The sequence below is a fragment of the Strix aluco genome, chromosome 8, assembly GCF_031877795.1.
Source record: "Strix aluco isolate bStrAlu1 chromosome 8, bStrAlu1.hap1, whole genome shotgun sequence".
NCBI classification, from domain to species: domain Eukaryota; kingdom Metazoa; phylum Chordata; class Aves; order Strigiformes; family Strigidae; genus Strix; species Strix aluco.
Window position 1 is genome coordinate 6,627,965 of NC_133938.1, and position 23,396 is coordinate 6,651,360.

The following is a 23,396-nucleotide window of genomic DNA, read 5'->3' on the forward strand; positions in this document are numbered from 1 at the left end:
GGCCTCTCCCCATGATTTTGTCCAATTCCTATTGAAATAATTTAGTCTTTTTGGTCTTGATAGCATTCTGCCACCTAACAGTGTGTACCCTGGGGTCTCCTTACTTTTTGCAACTGAGTTTATTTTGCATTTGCTGGGTCCCTGGTGATTGGGATTCTGTAAACCTCTGTTACATCCATTCCCACATCTCTTTGACTCAGAAATCCTAATCAGCTTAATCTCTCCTAACATGGAAACACCTCAGTTGCACTTGGCTCTCCCCTCTCTCTGGGTTGGCCTCAAGCCACAGAGAGGAAGAGTGTCTTACTCTCAGGAGCTGCCCCAGCTCCAGCTCCAGCAGCCTGTGCTTGGGGAAGAGTTGCACAAACAGGCAACGAAGTGCTGGAAATTCCCATGGATGTTGCGGGGATCAGAAGTCAGGGCACCACCTCCCCACCTCCATGCCTGTTCCCTTCCCCCAAACAAATCCACATTTGGACGCAAATGACTCATTAATTCTATTAGAAACAGCATTTCAGACCCATGCTGTAGTCCAAGCTCCATCTGCATTCATAGTAATGTAATTCAGGAGTGACCCAGATTTATAATGGATAAAACTGTGATGTAATGCTAGTATGAGGAAGAATTACATCCTCATATGTATACTTACACGCACAAATATATATATATAAAAATAAAACATTTCTATTTCTTAGAGAACATTGTAAACTCCTCAAATAGCCTCTCAGTAGCAAAATAAAAGCATGCAGCTTGCACTTTTCTGGAACATTAAAATGCCATTTCCTTCTAAACAGAAGAAATTCTGATTATGATTGGCTTTATTTTCTCCAGAGCTGGTCAGTCATTGCAGAGATTTTCAGAAGTCTTGGAAGCACAGAGCTCCCCCTGGCACACCCACCAGGATCACTGTTTGCAGGTTTGTGTTTGGACATTAATTTTAGAACCATTTCCAAGCATCTTTTAATTGGCCTGAAGATGTGCCAAACAAGTGAAACTTATTACAGACTCGAGATCCTAGCATGAGGGGAGAAAATCTGCAGTGGTTTTAACTTACAAAGAACAGAAACAGCATTTTGATTTCATTTTGGTTTCAGATATTTTTAGGAATTAGAATTATTCATATATACCTGGCCTCTAAATGATACTGGTCTTGTTGATGCAAATGACAGCTCTAATATGTCTTAAACACAATTTTCTAAGACAATGCATGCTTATTTCCTCAGCTCTTTCTCATGCAATTATTTGTCAGGTAACACTTTCTGGTATCGTCAGATCTGGCAACATTTGGGAGGGCAGGATTCAATGATTGCCCGAAAGACACAGGTAGCACCCAGGCTGGGTTATGTGACACCCAGGATGTGCATCAAGTCACATCCAGGACATCTACCCAGACATAAAAGAACCAGTGGAAGATTCCTGGGCTGTGCTGAAAGTTCATCTCAGTCCTACAGCCACACCATGCTGTCACTGTCTTTATTTATTTATTTTTTATCATAATCACTTGGGCTTCTGGGTAATTTGAACAATTAGGGTGATTAATTGCATGTTTGCAATAAAAACAGAAGACCAGGGAGGGTTACATTACAGGCTAAATATTTTCAGAAAACTCTATCAGCTGGTAGACATAACAAATATGATCAGTCCAGTGCAACATGAAGCTGTGCACATTGTGCGAACTGGTTTGCTCTGGAACTCAAATCTCCTCAAAAGAAGCCAAAGTGTTTAAAAAAATAAACTAAGTCAGAGCGCATAGGGGAAAAAGAAATATTGACATGTGAGGCTGCTGTACTTCTAACATAAAGAAACATTGTTTTCCCTTTGGTCCTTTTATTGTCTAAATAGAAAGTGCAAAGCACAGGAGAAAGCACACAACAAGACAAAGTGCACAAGTGAAGGTCATTAGCTTTTGCTTGGAAGCAATGAGTTAAATTGAAAGGAAAATCAGAACAGCACACAGAGGGATACCTACAATACTGACACATTCCTTAATGACAGCAAGAAGGCAAACTAACCTGCCTGACACTACAACTCAAACACCAAGGATTTTGGAGGAGGTTAAACCCAAGAACAGAAGATACTCACACTGAAAGTTTCATTTGTTGAATCCTTGCTTACGAATCTGGGCTTTCATCTTCTACTCATCAATATGATATTGAAATGCTTAAATACAGCTTCAACCAACACCTCTTTCTACATTTCTTTGCAACCATCTGCTCTCCAAAGATCCACTTTAACTAAACGGAGCATGAACTCAGATACACTTTCCAAAGAAGAAGAAGCAAGAGCCAAGAACAGGCGTTGCCGACCCCTGCCATTAAAGCCATGCCAGTGTATGGCAAAGTGTAAAATTCCCTGTGAGGGTGGGGATGCCCTGGATCTCCCAGAGCCACGCCAGACATGGCTCATCTATCACGACATTGTTAGCATGGCCATTATCTTCCTGGCTGTCATCTAAAGAATATGACAGCTGCCAGTGTTGGGTGATAAGCTCAGGTGTGCTCTGCAGAAAGGGTGCACGTCTCTGAGCAGGGCTGACAGGACAGGGCACAGCTCCACACCGAGGCAGGCAAACTTCTGTCAGCTCACGAGCTGCAGCTCTTGCCATCATCAGCACAGAGATGTCTGCCCCACGCTCAGACATGCCCTTGGGCAGCTCAATCCAAACCAGTCTTTAACATCAGTGACTATAGGATCTGGTCCGTGGTGCTCATCAGTTAAGAGTCTTATCTTCGGCTGAGCCTTTGCCAGGCTCCTCAGTGAGGTGCACTATAAAATTTCTACATAAATAAAAAGGCAGCTTCTTATATTGCCCACATTACCGCATACTTGCTTGGTTACATGGAGAAAGAAGTGAATAGTGAAAGGTTTTATGTTCCATTGGTATGATTGGAGACTTTGTGCTTTAACACAGCACTGGGGTCACAGGGCAGGAACACGGTGTTTTCTTTCCAGTCAGCATGGAACTGACATTTATTAGATGAGTGTTTTGTTCTATTTGTTTTAAGTCAATTACATTTTAACTCAGTTCAACAATGCTGGAAAACCTGACAAAACATTCCAGAGTGTTTAATCAACATGAACATAATGGACAAATGCCTGAAATTTAAAATAAGAATATATTGCAACAAAAATACGTTCTTTATACCAGTAGGTCTGTCTTTTTGATTCCAGTCACTGCCAAGAGTTTGTGTGTCTGCATTTGGGAAATCTGTGTTAAACATTTCGCTTTAGTTGAGAAAAGTCTTCTCAATGACAGTATTTCTTGTGATTAATTATTGAAGAAGTTGGCTTTTATTTTTAATTTAACTGCAGAATTTTTGTCAGACTCATTGAACAGCCAAGTCCTTACCTGTTTAAGAGAATAAGCTGTATGAATGTGTAAGAGGAGTGGAGGGCAGCGGAAGAATGCTGAGGTACACATCAGTAGTATTTCTGTACATTCCCTCCAGAAGGGGCCCATATTTTTCATACATTTTTCATCACATTCAACTTAAAAAAAAGAGCAAAATTAAAGCACTGGGTCTTCTGCAGTCAGATGTGTATCTATTATCAATCCTGAACAGGTTAAACACCAAACTTCTGAATGCATTTTCCTGCGTCCTCCTTGGAGCCTCACTTACTACACAGGGGCAGGCTTCCTCTAGCTCCTCATAGCTGCATTAGCCCCAGCCCACAGTGATTCAGTGCTGTCTCCACCTTCTCCACAGTGGGGACATGAAAGAGTTGCTGCAGCAGCTGGGGCCACCAAAACTCACACACTTCTCCCAGCACCTGGGTGCCGCCTGAGTGGGACCACGGCTCTTGGAGATGGGAGTTGTGGACACTTTGGCACAGCTCAGTACTAGCAGGCAGGACTCCAGCCAGGCTGAGAGTTGCTCTGTCCTACTTGTCATCCAACCATGTCTGTGACTGTTCTGCATTTAGACACCCATCCTCCCTTTTGTTTGCTTTCCCACTGAAGGACAGTAATTTATAAACTACATATTAAAGCACTGAATTTAATTCCTTCAGCTGCAAGTTGTTACTTTTTAACACAAACTTGTTGCTACAAGGGCAAGAAGCATCCTTCTCCAGCTTAGACCAAGCTTTGCATTCAAATATCCAATTTGCTACGGGGATTCTAACTGCACTTTGACCACCACAGAAAAATCAGAGAGTCACTCTGGGAGCCCATTTCAATAGCTAAGTGACTGCAAAACAGAACAAATGTTTCCATTGTCATTTTGGTCACTACCATTATCAAGGGGAAGCATATGCTTACTCCTTCAGTATTTCAGCACTCTATTCACCAATTACACAGAGAAGTATTCTGAAGCCCATGGAGCTCTGACTTTATGTTTAAACCGAAGGTCCAGAAAAATTAATGTAGTCAACAAGCACCAGTAAGCATTAGAACCATTCATGAAAATTTGACAAAAATGGGTATTTTTTAAAAAATGCAAAGCCATTTTAATTCACTTCTCACTTATTATTCAGTATGCTACTCAACCCATTTACATCTTGTAAAATACTCCTTATCAAGGAATAGAAAGATAGCTAAAATACTCTGCTTTTTCTGAGAAGACTTTTTTGCAAGCTGTAAAATATACAGTAGCTCTGTTTAATGGTTATTCTAAAATAGTGAATAAAATTCTGCTTGATGTTGCTCACATATATGAGAAAAATGGACCACCTATTGGAAAAGATCTTATTTTCCCAGTCAGGACACTAAAAACAGCCTCTCCAACAAGAGCTTCATTATGTTACCTCAAGCACTCCCTATTCATACAGGTAGTCTTACCTGAGTGTACATCACTTTGCTAAGATGAAGCTAACTTCTGATGATCCAGAAATTCCCTAGAGAAAGATATCAGTCTGGCCTCTTCATTTCAGTCACTGTTCAGGTTGAACAATTCTGTCACTAGTCACTCAAAGCCTACAGATCATCCCCCCTCCAAACAGTTTGATTATTCTACTTGCTGAAACTTTGCAGTGCATTGAGGTTGTAGTTTCAAGCTTCTTTACTGCCAGAGACAGGAGTCTCAGTGAAAGTCTTGCTTTGATGGTAAGTGGTTAACGTTATGCTCAGACTCCAAGTTGAGGAAAACAGACGACTGAGAGTTAAGGAACCAATCTCACCCACAGAAGCTCATGTTAACTGAAGCACTGGAGGCAGCCTCAAAGCATGGTGACTTAGATTTAATCTGCTTCTTGGGTTGATCTAACAAGGAGAGCTGCACCATTGTAATTTGATGGCTTCTCATAGAAGATGTAGCTCACACCCAAGTCAGATACTTCTGAACTGCAACGGTTCTGCATGCGTTTGCCGAACAGTGACTCAGTCCTGCTCCTACTGAGAAAATGGCCCTCAGCATCATCATACATGTGTGTTTTATGCTTCTAACAAGGATTCTGTTGAAAATGATAAATTCTCCTTCGGAATTTTCATCCCATTCATTCTAGCTAAACATCATTCCCCATCCTTCGCCAGAGATACTTATGGTTTTGCATTCTGGATCACATCTTGCTTTTCTTCCACTGAATGAACCTCTTGTAAGGTTCTGAGCCTGCATTCTGATCATAGTTCAACACATAGTTTTCTTCGCATTTTTCAGAGCTAGCCTGTGTTTTTGTGGCATCTGACTGTACATCCCTCTAAAAGGAACTAAACTCACTGGATGAAACAGTAGCCTGCCAACCGCAGTCACTTTCTTTGCATGTTTCTGGTTTCTTAGTCAAATTTGTTTCTCTAAAATGTGGCTCACAATTAGTCAGATGTAAAAGCAATTCTATTTGAGTGGAGAAAGTCTTGTGTCTGGTATGGACAAAGTCGATATTCTAGAACTGTTGTTCTTGAATGTATCAGAAGAAGACAAAATGTAGGAAATCACTCTTGAAATACATTAAGTTGAAAAGTGAACTGTCACCAATCCTAACTAAGTTTATGTGACTGCTACAAGGTCCCCACTGGGTCTTTGTAGGCTCTGAGCTAGAGCCATTTCCTCTAGTTCTCCCTGCTGGATATCCTACTCCATTGTGATACATTCCAGCTCCTTATCTGCAGAGGTTCTTCATTTCCTCATTCTCTCACTCAACTTTGAAAACAGAATGCCATTCTTCTGGGAGGGAGGTTTGTACCCTAGGAGAAAAAAAAAAGAAGCACTTTAGAGTTGCCTTAATTATAATCCTCTGCTCTAGAACACTAGCACAAGAGATACCATGCAAACCAGATCTGTACACAGGCTTTACTTCAACAAGTTTGTATTATACAATTTTAACAGCTCTCAGACATTGTTTTGCTGCAAACATTTCAAGACCAAAAAGGTCTGTAAAACCATTGATCTGACAAAACCAGGATAAGAAGAGAATTAACTGCCTGACTTTACCCAGTAGGCCTGAGGTCAGGTATTGAACAAAGCCTTCCTGACTCAGCTTCAACTACTATACCACCCTGCTTCATGAATCATCCACTAACAGCTAGCTTACTTAACGTCTACTTAAAAGCTGTATGATTTAAACACTGTAATAATCACTAATCAATTTGACAAGCTTGAGCTTAGAGGGGGAAACCTAGAAACTTGGTATAAAAATATCTTTGACCAATCTTTTTCCTACAGTTACATTTATTTCTTTATATTACTATATAAATATATGTAACTCTCGTTTAGAGAGGTCCTCAAAAATGGGGTCTTAAACTGAAGGTAACACAATATAGGTCAAACTGCAGCAGCTATCACTGAACATGATCTAGAGAGAATGACCACCACTGTCTGATACTGAAACAAACAGACAGTCCTCACAGTGCATTATTCTCTTTCTTATAGTGTCCTTTCTTACAATACTACGTACTTTTAGCAGGCAGATCGACAGTTGTCTACCCTAAAAGGCAAGTGCCTTCCTGAGCTCCAGTCTGTTCTGTGGCACCATGACCAGTCATTATCCTCTGAACTATTTATTGCATGAGACAGACCACATTTCACCTGCATTTCTTCTAGAGAAATATGCTTACTTCTTTTAAAGTAATGGAGAATTCATGCCACCCTGTTGGTAATCTGTTTTGAACTTGGAAACTGGTGTAAACAAACCAAATTATTTTAGCCAGTAAGAAGCACAGTAAAGACGTAAATTGGTCTGAAAGACTCAAGATTTCATTTGATCTTGAATCTTCTTAGGCTGAAGTTCAACATGAATAAGCACAAGTCTTACAGGGCTAACCTTAGGGCTAAATGTCCATTATAGCTACATTCAAGTCCAAGGAATCCAAAAGCCATGAATAACTGTGTTGAATTACATTAAAAATAAAGGTATTTTGGCTTAAGTCTTAAATGTTTCCTTTTCCTGTTTTTAAGCTACAGGGTTTTTTCTTTTAGACTTTTCAAATGGTAAAAACATTCTGACAGCAACTTTTAAATAGGTATCTAATGGAAAGCTACATCAAGGACTGGTAACACGTGTTACAGGCTTGATTTATACCGTGAAACACAATGCCATATACACCTTCCAAAACTTGGTTTTAAACTGTGGTTATCACTTACTACATAAGTGGTCAGATAGACACCTTACAACATCAACTTGTTATATATGGTAACTGACAAAATTTACATATGTAAGTTAAGTTACTATACAGAGATGGCAAATATGACTGACCTGCTAGCATGCACAAAGCTCCCTCAGCTTCTCCTGGCATGAACAGATCTAAGTGTTTGGTGTGCCCCCAAGTCTTGCTGTACAAGAGCTGTGGCAAACTACCATCCTGCCACTGTCACCCTCTCAGCACCAGTAAACACTTTCCTTGGAATTTTGTTGGAGGGGTAGCTGTTTGCTCTGTACCAGTGAACACACACAAATGCAACAGAAGATAACCTTCTTCATGGTGTTACCATAAATTTGGTCTCAAAAGAACCCCCTAAGACTTAGTTTGAAGTTTTAGAAGGCAGGCATTCTTTATTGCAGCTGGATGCAGGGGAGATCATTCCACCTAACATGCATGCACTAAAACAAAAGTTCATCCTTTATATACGTTAAAGACATGAATATTCATACATTTTCCAAGAATTCTCCACCTTTCTGCCTATCTATTGTATTTACATAATGCTGGCCTTGCAAAACTACACTATGCATGTGTGGGGGTCTCAGGTGGTCATTGGTGGTCATTTGGGGAGTTAGCCCCCTACTCCTTTTTCCCTTTTACGGTCACAAGTCTTTTGAGGATAATTTCTTCTTGGATATTTCCCAACTCTGTTGTCCAGCCAAGCTGTTCTTTCTTATCCACCTTGTTTGAGCATTTCTGCCAGGATGTATCTATTCTTAAGGTTAGGATATTTTATCTGTACATTTAAATCACTCAGGCCTTGTTAAATACAAAGTTAAATGAATTTCTTAATACTTAAGGTATAATGGAACACTTCTCTTATCACTAATTTTTACAGGCCTCAACTTGTAGATGCAACTGCTCGCAGGCATCAGCTAGCAGGCACCAATGGACTGTTTTCCCCTTCACACTACTAAGGCTGTAGGAAGGCACAGGAATTATGCAGTGCCCACCAGCAGCCCAGCCCAACCACGAAGTCATCGTTCACACTCTATTCCCCCTTTCACATCGTGTGTGGCTGCTGCAGCTGGAAAACGGCAAGGGAATCATGACCTCAAACCAAGAGCGTTTGCATGTCAGATCTGTGTAAGTAAATGAACACTTTATTACACTCAGGGGTGAGGTGGGGGGAGCCTAGGGCACTGCCCGGCCTCAGCACCATGACAGACCACTCTGGGGCAGGGTGAGGGGTGCTTCGCTGTGGCACCCAGTGCTGAGGGGAGCTGGGAGTGGTGGGAATGGCAGCCGGGAGTGTCCCAGCTGGGCTGCCAGGGCTCCCGGTTACCCTTTTGCCACAGATCGGAGTGGTGGGGCCGGGCTATGCCTCTCACTGTGGGAAGGGTGTAGTGACACCTCCTCTCTCCCACAGCCTCCAAAGAGTGCATTTGCTGAAGTGTATTGATAGCACTTTGGTCTTTAAAAACAAAGTTCTGGGGTATCACCCACTATGTGAACACAACTATTGGACTTCTCTGGATGCTAATGATGGACAGGTGGCTTTCTCCTCCATAAGTCACTCCCAACCCTACAGACACGAGTCCAGGTTCTGATTTTCTATCTTCCTCTACACCTTGAGTGTGCCAGGTGCTTTGCTTCTTCAGATGAAAATTATTTTGGTAGCTCTCAATTATTTTAAGTTTGTCTCTCTGATTCATTTGTATGCCATCATTGCACTGACCATGAAAAATACTTTAAAGTGTTTTGAGGAAAAACAAAACACAGCTGCAGTCTCAGTCAGTAAGGAAAGTAAACTAAGCAGGTGTGGCCTCTGCAGATCTCTCTACAAAGCTGGGCAGCTCTGGGGAATGGGATTGCTAGCTTTGTGCATGCCTTTGGAAAGACAGGCAGGAAGATGGCCAAAGTGCCTAGAGATATTTAGAACAAATTTGTAATCCCAGGACTGAGCAACATGAGGAAGCAAAGAACAATTTCACCGTGTGAGACAGTCCGTGAGGAAGGGAATGTAAAAAATTAACTATCTGCAGGTACATGAGACTTTTGAATTACTTGAATATAAGTGTATTTACTGTTGGAAGAGCATGAGAAACAGTCGATTTGCACCTTGATCAAAAGAACACATTTCTTAATGGGAAACAGAGCCTGTTGTGAAAAACTAGGAAGGTTCTCCCAGGGAACTATGCATATGACTGTTATTTAAACCACATTTTGTAAAAAGAAATGTTTTGTAAAAAGAAATGTTTTATATTTGCTCTAGCTTATGTGGCCTGGACACTTTTGAGTAGATTGTACCAGTAAGACTATAAAACCCTGACAGTAATTAGTAAATGAAACCAGAAATGCCTCCACTAAAGACAGTTGCGTAAAATAAAAGTGAAAATTGTGAGATCAGAACTGGCTCATCATTAGATCCATAGGGGATCACCCTATGAAGTCGGTAGCAAGGTCGTCACTAATGTTGCCCATCTGAGGACAATATCCAAAGAGCCAGTGGGAAGGGTCAGCAATGAGAAACAAGAGAAAAATGTTACCCACCGTAAATAAAAGTAATACCAAACTAAGCTAGCTGGTTTGGGTGGCGCTTTTCCAGAACTGTTCTAGCCTATGCTCTTCAAGCCTTACTCATGTATGATAAGCCATACCTGTAAGGGTACAGGTAAGTAAAATGCACAGGTGGGTGAATGGGCCCATCACTGACTGCTCATCTATGGTGGGTGTGGAGTGCTCTCACTGGCCTGGGCTACAATGTGCAGTGACACTGATTTCAGGAACAGATTCCACAATTTCTTTATATTTGGAAATCTCCCTTACGTTCTGGCAAGCTAAGTAGAGACATAACTCTGTGACTAATGCTAATGTTGCAGTAGTAAAATATCGGGCAAAAAATAGGAAAACCAGACCCACTTGCCCACAAGAATGATTTAATTAAACTTTCCGCTGTTCCAAAATAGGTATGTTTCACATCATAAAGAATTTTTCTGTCATGAAAATTATTTTTTTAAGGGGAGGGAGATTTTTGTTTGCAGCAAGCTGATTTTATTGGTAGGCAATTAAATATTTCTTTGGATTGCTGTTCAAAATTAATTACTCATTAATGTGGAAAAAACAGCTATAGTCTTGCTGTGGATTCAGAGGTTTCCAACTGGGTGCATCTAATTCCAAGAAGAAAAAGAAAAAAAAAGACCTAGAAAGAGTATTATAATTACTGTCATACGAAAACCTGCTTCAGTCCAGATGTAGAGGCCGATACCACAGAAATGTTAACATCTAGCAGTTTGCTGCAGGGCAATGACAAATGAATCTTACATATGTTTGCAGAATGGACATATTACGTGATCCTTCTAGAATCCCTTGGGTTTGTTTTCGTTTTTCCAAAGCTCCTACAGAAAATGCAAATTACAATAATCTGAGGTTTTGGACAGTGTCACAGACACCTCTGTATAAAACTTGGATCCTAACCTTGCATACCTAACCAACGTTGTCAACTCTGTACCCTTGCAAATAATTCCACTGAAAGTCATGAAATTAGTGGTGTGAGTAAACGTTAAAGAACTGGTTCCTAATTTCAGGTTTTCCCCTTCAGCGTACAAACAAAGCTTGTTGCTCCCTGATGACCTAGGGGCTTGCAGTGAGGACAGAGAATTGACAGAAGTGTCAGGTGTTAGGAATCACATCTTCAGAAGTTCAGATCCATTTAACAAGGGAGACAATCCTTAGAACTCAGAAAATACAATGATGACAAATGCTACGTGCAGAACTCCCACTGCAGTCAGTAGCAGCCTGCATGCATTTCAGAAGTATCATAGCTAACTTTCCTTTTTCTCCCCAAATATTATGAATTTGACCAAAGTCTATGTGGCTTCAGCCTTAATAAAAAACAATAAAATTCTGGGATGATTTAGGCTGGAACAACCTCTGAGTGACTTGTCTAATCCAAATCATTCCATTTCAATCCAAATTGATTTCATTATCCCTAAGTCATTTATTTAAATAAATGGAGTCAGAAGAGATCACAGAGTTTAATTATTGGAAACATTGGTTGGCACTAAGTTTGGAATTAAAATTATTCACTTTGAAGTCCTTAAGTGCACAGTATGACAATACCAGTTGTCAAGGAACATTTTTTCCTTGGTTAAAAAGGACAAGCTGAGCATAAAATGGAAAAATGAAATCTTGAATTATCCACATAAGATAACTCACTTTAATTCTCTTACCAAGTCATTTACTTTTCCATGCAGAGATAGGTGCAAGAACTTGGGAACAAATTTCCTAAAACGTAAAAATCTGAAATGACACCAAACAAAAGTCTGATATGATTAAAAGACTGATATGATTATGCATATTAAACAGTATTGGCCTCACTGTTGATGCTGTAGGAAAGCCAATTACAACTGTTCAACTGTTAAGACTTTAGACGGGTCATTTCCCTACAGAAGGCAATCAGGCTCGTCAGACATCATCGCTCCCTGGTCACCTTCTTGTCCTTCATGTGTATGAAAGCAGCAAGGTTTAGTTAATGGTTTTGCATCTACTTTGCCACAGCTGACAGGATGTTCTAAAACTGAGTCATATCCCCCCCCCCTCAACTTTCTTTTCTTCAAACTGAAGACCCCTGTCTATTTTTAGACTCCCCTTGTAAGGCAACTCCTCCATCTCCTTGTTCAGTTTAGTTGCCTTTCTCTCTGCCTCTTCTTTAAACTCACTACATCCCTCTGGAGATGAACACTGGTCTGTGGCAATGCAGTGAGAGAGATCCTACTGGAGTGCCATACCATCATTCAAATAGCCAAAGTAAAGGCTTTTGGTTCACTCACTGATAGTTCAAAAAGATGGAGGAAAAGGAAAATAAAGAGTTTGGCTTGGCAATCTGGAAGCAGTCATGGGCACAGCAAAACAGAGAGAAAACAGTCCTGTATATGCAGTGTATATACAATGACTGGGCATTACAGTCAGTGAAATGAGCTGGAGTCCATCTTGCTTGGAGATTTAAAAAGTAATACAACACTGAATATGACTTCAGAAAAATATCTGTGAAGGAGACTATTCAACTGTTCAGCTTGTACATTACTATTTCTTTAAACTATTATATTGTATATATATAAAAAACCAACCCTCCATCCACAGAGGAAACTGCTTTGTGGGTGCTGCTGGTATTTCTATTCATAGATTATTTCATTTTGAAAAAAGCTTTGCTCTATCCAGACACCTTAAAGAAGTACCTAGATCTTCCCAAGCAGACAGCCATTTTAAGAAGAAGTTTAGGACACTCCTGGGAGCAGAGATGCTGGTAGATCTAGTATATAACCAGTTGTATATCAGATTATTTGCTATAGGTACATGTAGATTTCAGTTTTATCTCTTGACAGTTCTAAGTTTGCCACTTCCACTCACTTGTCCCCCAAAACCATGTGTGCTGGAAAGCATTCCAGTAGATTATCTACTACATTTAAAAAAAAATAAAAATTCAGTTTAGCATAATTTCTTTTCATCTTGCATTGAGCGAGGGATTATTAGTACAAGTAGCAGAAAAGAAGAATGTTTATTTTACTGCACTCACCTCTACAGCAACAGTCAAAAGTTGTAGAAGAAAAATACTGAAGTCTAAATCTCTCTCCAGACCAGTTTTTACACAGAGCTGTTCAGGGCAACATCTGATATTTGGCTAGAAAAATTACGTGTAGATATGCAAGCCTCAAATCACCAAAACCATACCAACAATTTAATATACCTTTTTTAATTATACAAAAGTGTCCCCCCCCCCAATTATTCAAACATTGACAACTGATCCACTTAATACAAAACCAACTCCTCTAGGCAAAACAGTAGAGGAATGTACCTTTAATAATTAAACATTATTATTGAAAATTGTTTGACTAATTGTTATGCTAACTGGTGTTCTGTCCTAGTTTCCTAGGCAATATCTCCACACCTTTGATACACCACAGCGCACTTCTAATACACATGTATAAACCTGTCTACACAAGCCCTTCAGAAACAAATAGTACCATTTCGTTTCAGTTGTACTGAGTTAAACAACATTGAAATTATGTATGAACCATGAGGGACATTCAAAATCCTGAAGCCTGCATGGCATGAAGCAATTCCAAATCAGTCTGTCCCCAACCTGAACGGAGGATGCCTTAAAGACAGTTCACCCAGAAAACAATGCGGAGGCACTGGATTTCAGTCTACGCCAGACCTTTCTGCAAATTCCTCCCACACCCTTCTTTACAAGTGTAGTAGCACCTACTGTTCCCTTACCCCACTGAATCCAGTGAATCATGTTCTTATTCAGCCAAGTAAATCAGCAGTCCAGACTGTCTTCCCTCTCTCACTCAGTCTTCAGGCTCCACATCACTTAACTCTTCCATAATTTGTATATCCTTTACAGCAAATTGATATACAAACAACACATTTTTGACTACTGTCATGAACATGAGAAGGCTACAGAAAGTACATGGCTCAGAGACCTCACTTCAAAGTCAGGGAGCCATCTAACCTCAGGAAAGGAAACAAATTCAGAGCCATAATCATTTGCTGCTTCCACCTGCTGAAGGGGGAAGGGATTTACCACAGCTCTAGAAAACCTCTTTTAGGAACAAGGGCCTTACAGTGCAAGGGAGGCAGAGCTGTGAGCCTGGTAGCTCTAACATGATCATAAAGTGAGGCAGGGGACTAATCCCCTTCTTCTAGCTGTTGTGACTGCTCAGTGACTAAGTGTCACTCTACTCTCCTATTAACTAACGCTCCTCAGAAATGAAAATAGTGCTCCCTCCTACTCAGCTCTTCTCCAGCCCATTTACTGTTTAGAATACAGAGACTGGTCTCTGCTTGTTTCTTCTGGGGAAGAAGATGGTGGGCCAGGTTCACGAACCACCCCTGAATCCCGACTGTCAGCTTCAGTAGCTGAAATAAAAATGAAGAATAGAAAAAGGTCAGAGTTAAACACAAACAAACAAGCCAAAAACCCCAAACACTGTTATTTCAGTTTGCATTACACCTGGTATCAATCTCATTACCAGACATAAATTCTTAATGCAAAACGACTTTTGTCAATCCAGTTTGTTTTTCAACCCAGTTAATTCAAAGGTGCTCGACATCAAGAGCTGCAGCTCTCCGAACTGAGATATTGCCCTTCAGACAGCAGTTGATTGTTTCAGCCATGCTTAAAGAAACGTAGCAAGAGTGCTTCAAGGTGGCATGCATTGAAGCTGCACTGGAATAGAATTATGAGGCAGACTCTTTTGCCCACCCAACTGCAGTGAATCTATGCCATGTCTTTTTAACACTCCCATGAATTCTCAAAGGCCTTGACAAACTGAGTAATCCCCTCTTCAAATCCAACTAGGGATTTTTATCTTAGAAAGTATTTACTTGACAATTTGCATGAAAAAAATCCCTCATTTCCTCACAGTCAACTTGGGGTTTTGTTTGTTTTTCTGCAGATCGTTCTTTTAGAAACCCAACAATCAGGCCCTATCCTCAGATGCTGAACTGTCTGTTTTACTGGACATACCTTGTGTTTATTTTGTCAAATTCCGTAACATTACTAGTCAATACTGCGTGAAATTGTGTAACAACATGGCCTATACTTCACATCACCATTGTAAACCTAACTGGCCTCAGTCATTCAACTGCAGTCTGCTACTGACTCCAATCTTTCTGGTAGCTTCTTCTAGCCTTGGAAAATCTTTTTCAGACAGGACTTTTTTTTTTTTTTTTTAATTTGTCTTCATCTCAGATTCCCTTTGGGACAGAGATCACAGACATTTCTTCTCATCAGTTGTCCTCTGCTGGAGTCTTCTATATCAATTTTCCTGCAACAGTTTTGCCAGAAAGCCCATTTCACCTCAATTCCATTTCACCTCAGTTCTGGAGGTCTCCCTGGAGGAAGGGTGTTCCCAAGTCTAACTGCAGGTTTGAGTCAGTTCCTTTCTTGGGAAAAAAGACATGATGCAATCCTAACACATCCCTATGCACTAAATGTTGCAGCTTTTTTTTTTTTTTTTCCAAGCATCTTGAATACCAGAATCAAAGAATTAGTTTCACTGTAGCTTCCCTCTACATTTGCATCTTCTGCTGGCAGGCTATTTTGTATATGACCTCATAAAGAAGTATCCCCCCTCACTGGGTCACAATTGCAAATTCCTACATATCCTGAGCACAAATGCTATGTAGCAGAATTAATTTGTACTTTCTCTGTAGTACTAAGAAAGCTGGATTGTTCTCTGAGCAGCACAATCCATGATGCATTGTTTCCTATGGCTTTGTGCCTGGGTTGTGATTTCCCTAGTGTGTAATAAGGGTTGAGGTCATTAGATGGCATTTTGCTCCCTGGGGGGGTGCTCTCATGACCTCTCTTCTCTATGCAGTTGCCTGTTTTCATGATTGTTTGGCCAGTACGACTTCACTCTACCAGTACAGCACTGGATTTCCTGTTACCACTACTTCTCTCCATGCCCCCAACATTTGTCTGCTACTCCCAGTTCTTTCCCATTCCCACACACTCCAGCAGAAAAGCTGCAGCTCCCCACAGGTTCTCTGCCACTGCAGTATCCCCCAGATCTTTTCTCCCTTCAAATCACAAAACCCATTAATCCTCACATACACTTGCTGGTTTGACTGCCAGCCCTCAGTTTCCTCTCTTCCCCTCAAACTCAGCCCATATTATATGCACACCAGTATCTCCTACATGCTGCATTAAAGTCCTAACGCCTTTGTCAGTAACTTAAAATAACTTTACATTTCTACAACGTCTGTACACCCCCCACATTGCCATGTTCTTCATATTCCCCTTGTCCACCACATCTCCTGCTTACTTTTCTTTGGCTTTGCAGCCAGACAAGAAGCAGGTATGCTCTGACTGCTCTGAAGATACGTGCCCACTGCTGGGCTGACTGGCAGGCACTTGGTTGTTGGCCAAGGTACACACACGTCAGTCAGAAACTGAGTGCAAGCTGACAGCCAGCCAAACACCATGACATGGCTGCAAACAAACCATTTTGTGGGAGGCATCTGTTTCCCTTGCAGATCAATATTGTGTAGGCCTGTGATCACAACAGATATGTTTGGCTGAAAATAACTAATGGGTTGAAAAGTTACAAGAGAACTGACATTAACAGAAAATGAGCCTGCATGAACCTTATGTTGTTAAGAAACCAGGCCAAAAACCCTCCAACTTATATTTTATCCCACATAACCACCATCAACATCTTTTTAATTCAAATGAGATGATTATACTTCTCTATTTCTCCTCCCTCTTATACAAGAGATTTGATTTTTCACTGGGGGATATTCTCATCTGTTTCATAAACAGTCAGATTAACAATTTTTTAGTCTCATGTTCAAGAAGAGAAATAAAGTTGTATTTATTTATCTGCATTTTCAAAAAAATTTAAAATAAAACTGTTATTCTTTCATCCAGTGCTAGTGGTTAATTCTCTGAGCAGCTCTACCCTCTTGTGGTCACAGCTAGCTGCAGCCAAATGAAAAACTTGCAAATATAATCACAAATATGTCCACATGTAAGCACAATACATGAAAGAGACCCAAAAGAGACAGGCACAAAGACTTAACCTATGCCAGAAATTTAAAATCCTGTGAGATTCAATAAAACAACTTGAGATTTTGAAAAATCAATCTTTCATTTACAGCAATTAAAATGTAGCATTCTCAGATGAGCAAGCATGAATAATATGAAATTTCTAACTGTTAGTCCGCATTTTTTTAACATGTCTAAATTGCAACAGAGTCAAATAATTTTAAAAGTATGTCCTGCAAACTAGATATTTAGAAAAATATTTTCATTTTGAGAACATCAACAGATCCTACTCTGGAATAGCTCTTGAGTCCTGGGGCCTTCAACGTCTGTGTGAGATTGAGGTGCTTGTCAGCTGGAAAGCCCAAGCATGCCAGGCTCCTTCCCCCAAGTCAGCCCTTCCAGAGCTGTACAAGCTGGCAATCTGTCCTGGGACTTCAGGGTCTCAGTCCTGGCTCCATCACAGGGATCTGGGAACCCCTGTAAACTAGACAAAATCAGGGTTTCTTGGGGCTTGCTCCTCTGCGGTTAGATATTGAAGCCAAGTTAAAACTGGATCTCCCAGGGCTCATCTCATACTTCCTTACCATGTGCTTCCTTGGTTGTTTCAGACAACATGTTCAGTGAAAGGGGAGGCGAGATGTAACGAACCCCTGGCAGTAAGCTTGGTGGGATGAACGGAGGCAGAGGGGCGTAGTATCCTTGATGCAAATCTCCACCTCCATCTGGAATCTGTGGGAACACATGAAGCAAAGCATCTTCCATCTAAAGACTCTCTCCAGGATACATCTGCAGCATCAAACAATTTGTTTCAATTTTTACCTGTGAATATTACTTTTTTTTTGTCCATTTTATGGCCATATGCTGCCACGTCCATGCACAGATTAGCACGTGCAAAACCTGGGCATAGTGTAACATACTGAAACTGAGAAGTAGCAGCTTCTCAGACTGACCTTCTGAAGTGTTCTGGTGTCTCATTAGAGCAGTTGGTTTAAAGCAGGAGCAGCTCACCTTCACCACTGCCCCGTGCACTTGACACTGAACAAGTCTGAAGTCTTCACACAACAGAGAGGTGACCTAGGAAAATCCTCCTTGCAACCACCTCCCTGCTAGTCACAGATTCTCCCCTGAGCCCACTGAAGTGAGGGGCTCTACCCACACAGAGGGGCTGTGTGCGCCACAGGGTGCCCCAGAGCCCTGGTCTTCTGTGATCGCCAGACCTGTTAGAGCATGATAAAAGTAATTCCATGTGCAAGGAGGTATTTCCATCCCTCAGAAACACTAGCATCAGAGAAACAGGAGCATTTTTCTCTTGGATCTGGCCATGCACCCTGGTACAGATAGAACTTGTATGAAATCTTTCCATCTTTTTCAGGACAGTTAAAAATTAAGTTCAAAACCACATACAGTGATGGTCTAGACGAGGCATTTCCCAACCTGTGTGTATATCCAGCCCACTGGGATAATTTATCTGGACCTCAGACTGCTGCTAGCCACCCTCTTTCTCAATAACCCCTAAAATATGACAGGGAATTTCTATGCAAGCATAATAAATCTAGTAATCTGAGGCAGATCACTCTACCTTAACATGAACTGATGAATTGTACTCAGTGCAGACAGAATGGCACATGGCAGCTGGAAATCTGGTAATGTGCCCAACTGTGGTACAAAAACTGGACACTACCAGTTTAAACAAACATGACTGACAGCACTGAAAGTCCCCCTCCACACCATTACAACTGACAGGCAATTTAGCATCTTGTCTGTGTGGTTTGAAGGTGTGGGCCCTATAATGCTGAACATCATTTTTCATCTGAAACTTCTGTTAACCACAAGTTTTCCACCATTTTTGAGAAAACAAATATCTCCAAACAGAAATATCCAACCATGCTGATTCACTTCCTTGTGGAAACTGATTTTCCCCTGTTCTTCTCTGCAGCTGTGGTGCCTTGGCCAAGCCCTGACACTCTCCCTCCCCATTAGATTTGTCCTGTGTGGAAGAAGAGGAACCTCCCAGTGCGTTCTCTGGCACAACATGACCATATTAAGTGTCCAACTGCCATCATTCCAAAGGGCTGTGGCAGATGTTAGCAGGACATATAAGCCCCAATGCACTTCATAAAATCTGCCCCCTTGCAAGTGCATGGGTTTGTTCTTCTGGGTTCAGCTCAGACTATTAACACCACCATTTGCTAACATTTTTTTCAGCATAATGTATCAAAATGCTGTGAAGTAACTGATAATGGGTACTTTAACAGCAAGAAGGCAGCTAAAGACTGCAGTATTTCCAGGGTAATTAAAAGACCGCTACTTACTGACACAGAAGCTGCATTCCCTGGCCCATAGTTGCTAGGAATGTGTCGGAAACCTCTCTGAAGTGGTATCCCTGGAGGTGATGGTGCTGCCCTACAGGTTGACTCGTTGATGGCAAATCCCATGGGAAATGGGTGGTAAGGATACACCCCTGAACACCCAGGGTACACTTTCGGAGGTTCTCTCTCCAGGTATTCTGGGTTGACCATGTATTCTGGAGGAAAAGCAGTGTGAGCTAGGAAACAATGAGAAAAAAATAAATAAAAGTATCCATGTAATTCTGTGGAGTTCAGTAGAAGTAGCTGCAGGACTAAATTCCACTCTCGGGCAGGAGAATCTGGCCCTTTGATTTCATGCTTAGCTCCTTGTGAATTTGTCATTTTTTAAGGAACTGAGGAAAGGTTCAGCAGATGATTCTGTAACACAGAATAATTTGCATTATCTTCTGCCTTGTGCATTGTGAAGCTAGTCCTTAGTACATCGTTCAGTACATCGGCAAAAGCAAAACAACCTACTTTAAGATTTTTAACTCTAGCAGAACTTAAAAATCTACAAATAAGAGTTCTAACTTTAGTCCTATCTGTCACTTCTTAGGTTAATTTAGAGACAACAGGCAATTTCAGATGCAGGAATAAATTACTTCCTTTGGTTTTTATCTTGCATCTGGAATCTTATATGGCCTCTCTGAAGTCTTAAAAAAAAAAGAGAGTGGTTATTTGTATACAAATAGGGTCTTTCTTATCTGCACATCCTCCTGTTGGTAGAAGTGTGGAAGAAATTTGCTTCGAGAGTATGTAGACTTCTGGAGTACTAGAATTATGCTATTTGTCCCTAACCTTTTTTTAAATTGGTCGGCAGGTTAAAAATGCTATTAAGGGAAGGACTGACAGGCACATGTGTCATCCATAAACATAATTTTCTTAGGAAACAAAGCTTAAAAAAAAGGGAAACAGTTATTGACAGATTAGGTGGGAATTAGAGATGTCTGAAATAAGTCTTTCTTCTGGGCTTCTCAGAACAGCATTTTGTCTTGCAGGCTGCCAACTCTCCTGAGGCTCAGACTAAAGATTACTGCAGTCAGTAGGGATTTCTGTAAAATTACTATAGTAAATAGTAATAGTATGAAGTTACTGTAATAAATAGTAATAAACTAGACAAGTCACATGAAAGACTCTATTAAAGGAAGCAATTTAAGAGGTGACAGACCATACAACTGTTCCACCTGTAAAATCTATGTTCTGCTCTTAAATACCAAATGCACTTTTACACCAAATGATCGCAGCCAAGTTCAGTTTTTGCTACACGAATTAAGGCCAAAAGGTCTCTTTCTTTTACAGTGCTATCATAAAATGCTTGCTTCAGGCAACTGCAGCAGTGACTTCCCCATTTACCTGCCATGGCTGAGTTTTTTTAGCATTTTTGTTGCTGGGGGCTTGTGCCTGTGAATCTATAAACAGTGAGACAGCATTTGGAGAAACATACACGAGCACCTGCAGTGCACAGTGGATCAGTTTGGTTTCCCTCCCAGACTAATTTCCCTCTCGGAGAAAAGCCACTTGCTTAAGCTTCATCTTTGCAATAAGCACCAAGGCTGAGCACATGGCTCCTGCCACTGCAGAGCTGCATGCCCCACACTGCAGACCCTGCAAAAGGGAAAATAAATGCAGGGTTGCACATTCAACATGCAAGCTGAGTACCTGTGCTCACTGAGGAAGGAAAGTGGGAAAGACAGCAGGAATGGCTCTCTGGGGAGCTGGAGCCTGAGGAATCAGCAGGTGCAAACTGCAGAAGTGGCAGTGTTTGATGGGGAGAAGGATGAAGATGGAAGGAAAGAGGGCAGGAGAGAGAAGGAGGCTTTGGGGACAAGACCTTACCATAGTCCCAGAAGGGAGGGCCACTGGGAGGCAGCGGTGGCGGCCCCCTGCATGCCATGCCTTTGCTGTTGGCAGTGGTCTGAGTGCCCTTCATCTCCTCATGGCCGCTCTGCTCGGGGGCACCGGCTGCCCCCGTGGCCACCCCAGGGCCTTCACCCGAGGGAGCAGCCCCTGCGGCTGCCCCGGCCGGGGTGTCGGGCACCTGCTGCCTCAGGGCCTTCTGGGCCGCCATGATCTTCTGGCGCTCGGTGATGAGGGCGCACTTGTCGCACAGGCAGAGCTTCCAGCGGCAGTGGCCAGCATGGCCCTTCACCGGCACCACGAAGCCGTGGTTACGGCAGCGGGAGCACTTGGGTGTCCGCAGTGCCGCCTTCGCTGCTGCAGCCTCCTCAGCCTCCATGGCACACCGGCCCTGCCCCACCACCCTGGCACAGCCCGGCTGGCTCCTCACGGCTCTTATATAGGGCATGGCCACTGCTGCCCCCGGCATGTAACAACCTGGGCAGGCGGGGCAGGAGAGCCCATGGTGGCGGGTGGGGAAGGTCCCGCTCTGGGGAGCCGGCTGGGTCCCGCCGGCCTCCCCTCCCTCAGCCAGGGGTGGCTGTAGCTGCCCGCCTCCCCCTGTGGCCCCTTAGTGCGGGCTGGAGCTAGAGCTCAGCCATGGGGGGCTGGAGGCAGAGAGAGAGCAGGGGGGAACGTGCTGCACCTTGCGGTTACATTTCCCTGCTGGTGCATGCACAGATGGGGAGTTTTGGACGGGCGGGGCATGCATGTGAGAGAAATGCAGTGTCCCCTACAGTACTGCCTTAAGGGATAGTTTTCTCTTTTGGCACTTTAACATCTGCACTTGCTTTCATACCTCTCATGCATTCGCTTTTAATATGCACAGGATTTCAGTTCCATTTTGTTTCCAATTTGCAGCATGCTTCTCTTGATCAGGAGGAGTGACTGCCTCAGCAATAAAAAAACCACTTTCATCATTCAGTTTTCCAAAACAAAGTACTAAGATGAAGGCGGAAAGCATATGTCATTCAACAGACCTGTTCCTTTTCTTGGAATTCCTTATTCTGTGGAAACAAGGACAGGCTTACAATTAGAATGCAGGAATGCTCCAGTTCCAGTATTGCTTAGAAAGCACTTGTTATTTGTTACTGCTCCTAGCTACAAACCCATGGTTTACACAGTAGCCCATTTCCAGGAGAAAACTTTCCACTTTGCAATGTAAGGCACAACACTGCTGATTCTTCCCACATATGCAATAGCTAACTCTGTTTTAAAATCCCGAGATGCCAATAGCTTCTTCTACATTAAAGAGAATACCATAAAAATAAACCACCAAGTAGCTGTGAAGTGTTTTACCAATTAGTTTCAAAAGAACCAGGTAACATCTATCTGCTGCTCTGAAACAATTCGACTATGCAACAGTGTGTGTTTCGCAACAGCCTTGCAGGAGCCCTTCCCTTGGAGCAAACCTTCCTGCAAGACTTGGGTGCACCCCTCAATATTGGGGGGGGGGGGGGGGGGGGGGAGCGGCGCATAGCAGGCCCTTTAAGAGATTTGGCAACACTGGTTTGCCTTAGCAGTGAGCAGCCAGCTCTGGTGCCCTGCAAGCCCCCGAGGCTCAGCCTAGATTCAGACTTCTCACTTTGCAAAAGACCCAGAAGGACTTTGCATCTGAGTCCTGCAAGTTTCCAGTAGGATTTTGTCTCTTGGGGAGATTGCTCTTGAAAGCAGTTCAGCCCCAAATCCTCAAATGCACACAATCCCTAGACCACCCAGCCCAGCATCAATCCCAGCCTGCAGATTTTGCTTATCCCAGTTGCAGACTGGGTCTTTAGTAGCTGCTTTTTGTGAGGTGCTCTCAGCCATGCCTTTGCACCCATGCATTCAGGGATCCTGTGCGGGAGCAAGGCCAAATCTGCCCAGGCACACAGCAGGTCACTAGGAGAGACCACTGTAGTGCTCTGTAGAAACTGGATGCTGGATTGCATGCACAGCACCTCCTTTTGTGAGTGGGAGGCAGCAAAGCACACATGCAAATGGCATCAGCTCCCTGTCCTGGGTTGCACACTATTTTCCCCAGAAGACTCCTAAAGCTCTGTCTAGAAAGCCAACTTCAGGTGCATGGGCCTGTGTGCATTGT

At 42.3% G+C, this 23,396-nt stretch overlaps 2 protein-coding genes across 2 annotated transcripts in view; one reads left to right on the forward strand and one right to left on the reverse strand.

The window, feature by feature from the left end:
• YIPF1 (Yip1 domain family member 1) overlaps window positions 1–23,396 on the forward strand; it is a 370,444-nt gene that overhangs the window by 264,737 nt on the left and 82,311 nt on the right. The gene's annotated exons all lie outside the window — the stretch shown is intronic.
• On the reverse strand, window positions 14,328–21,743 carry DMRTB1 (DMRT like family B with proline rich C-terminal 1). Its single transcript, XM_074833184.1, has 4 exons — window positions 21,254–21,743; window positions 19,382–19,614; window positions 17,654–17,798; window positions 14,328–14,434 (listed from the first exon to the last, which is right to left on the reverse strand). Exons 1-4 carry the CDS (start codon window positions 21,741–21,743, stop codon window positions 14,328–14,330), a joined length of 975 nt encoding a protein of 324 aa, XP_074689285.1.

Excerpts from the sequence above, each read along its gene's own strand:
- DMRTB1 (XM_074833184.1), bottom strand. The coding sequence starts at position 21,743 with ATGCCGGGGGCAGCAGTGGCCATGCCCTATATAAGAGCCGTGAGGAGC. Across the intron at positions 19,615-21,253 it reads CCCTCCCTTCTGGGACTATG|CTCACACTGCTTTTCCTCCA; the intron begins GTAAGGTCTTGT and ends ATTGTTTCCTAG. Across the intron at positions 14,435-17,653 it reads AACAACCAAGGAAGCACATG|CTACTGAAGCTGACAGTCGG; the intron begins GTAAGGAAGTAT and ends TTTTTATTTCAG.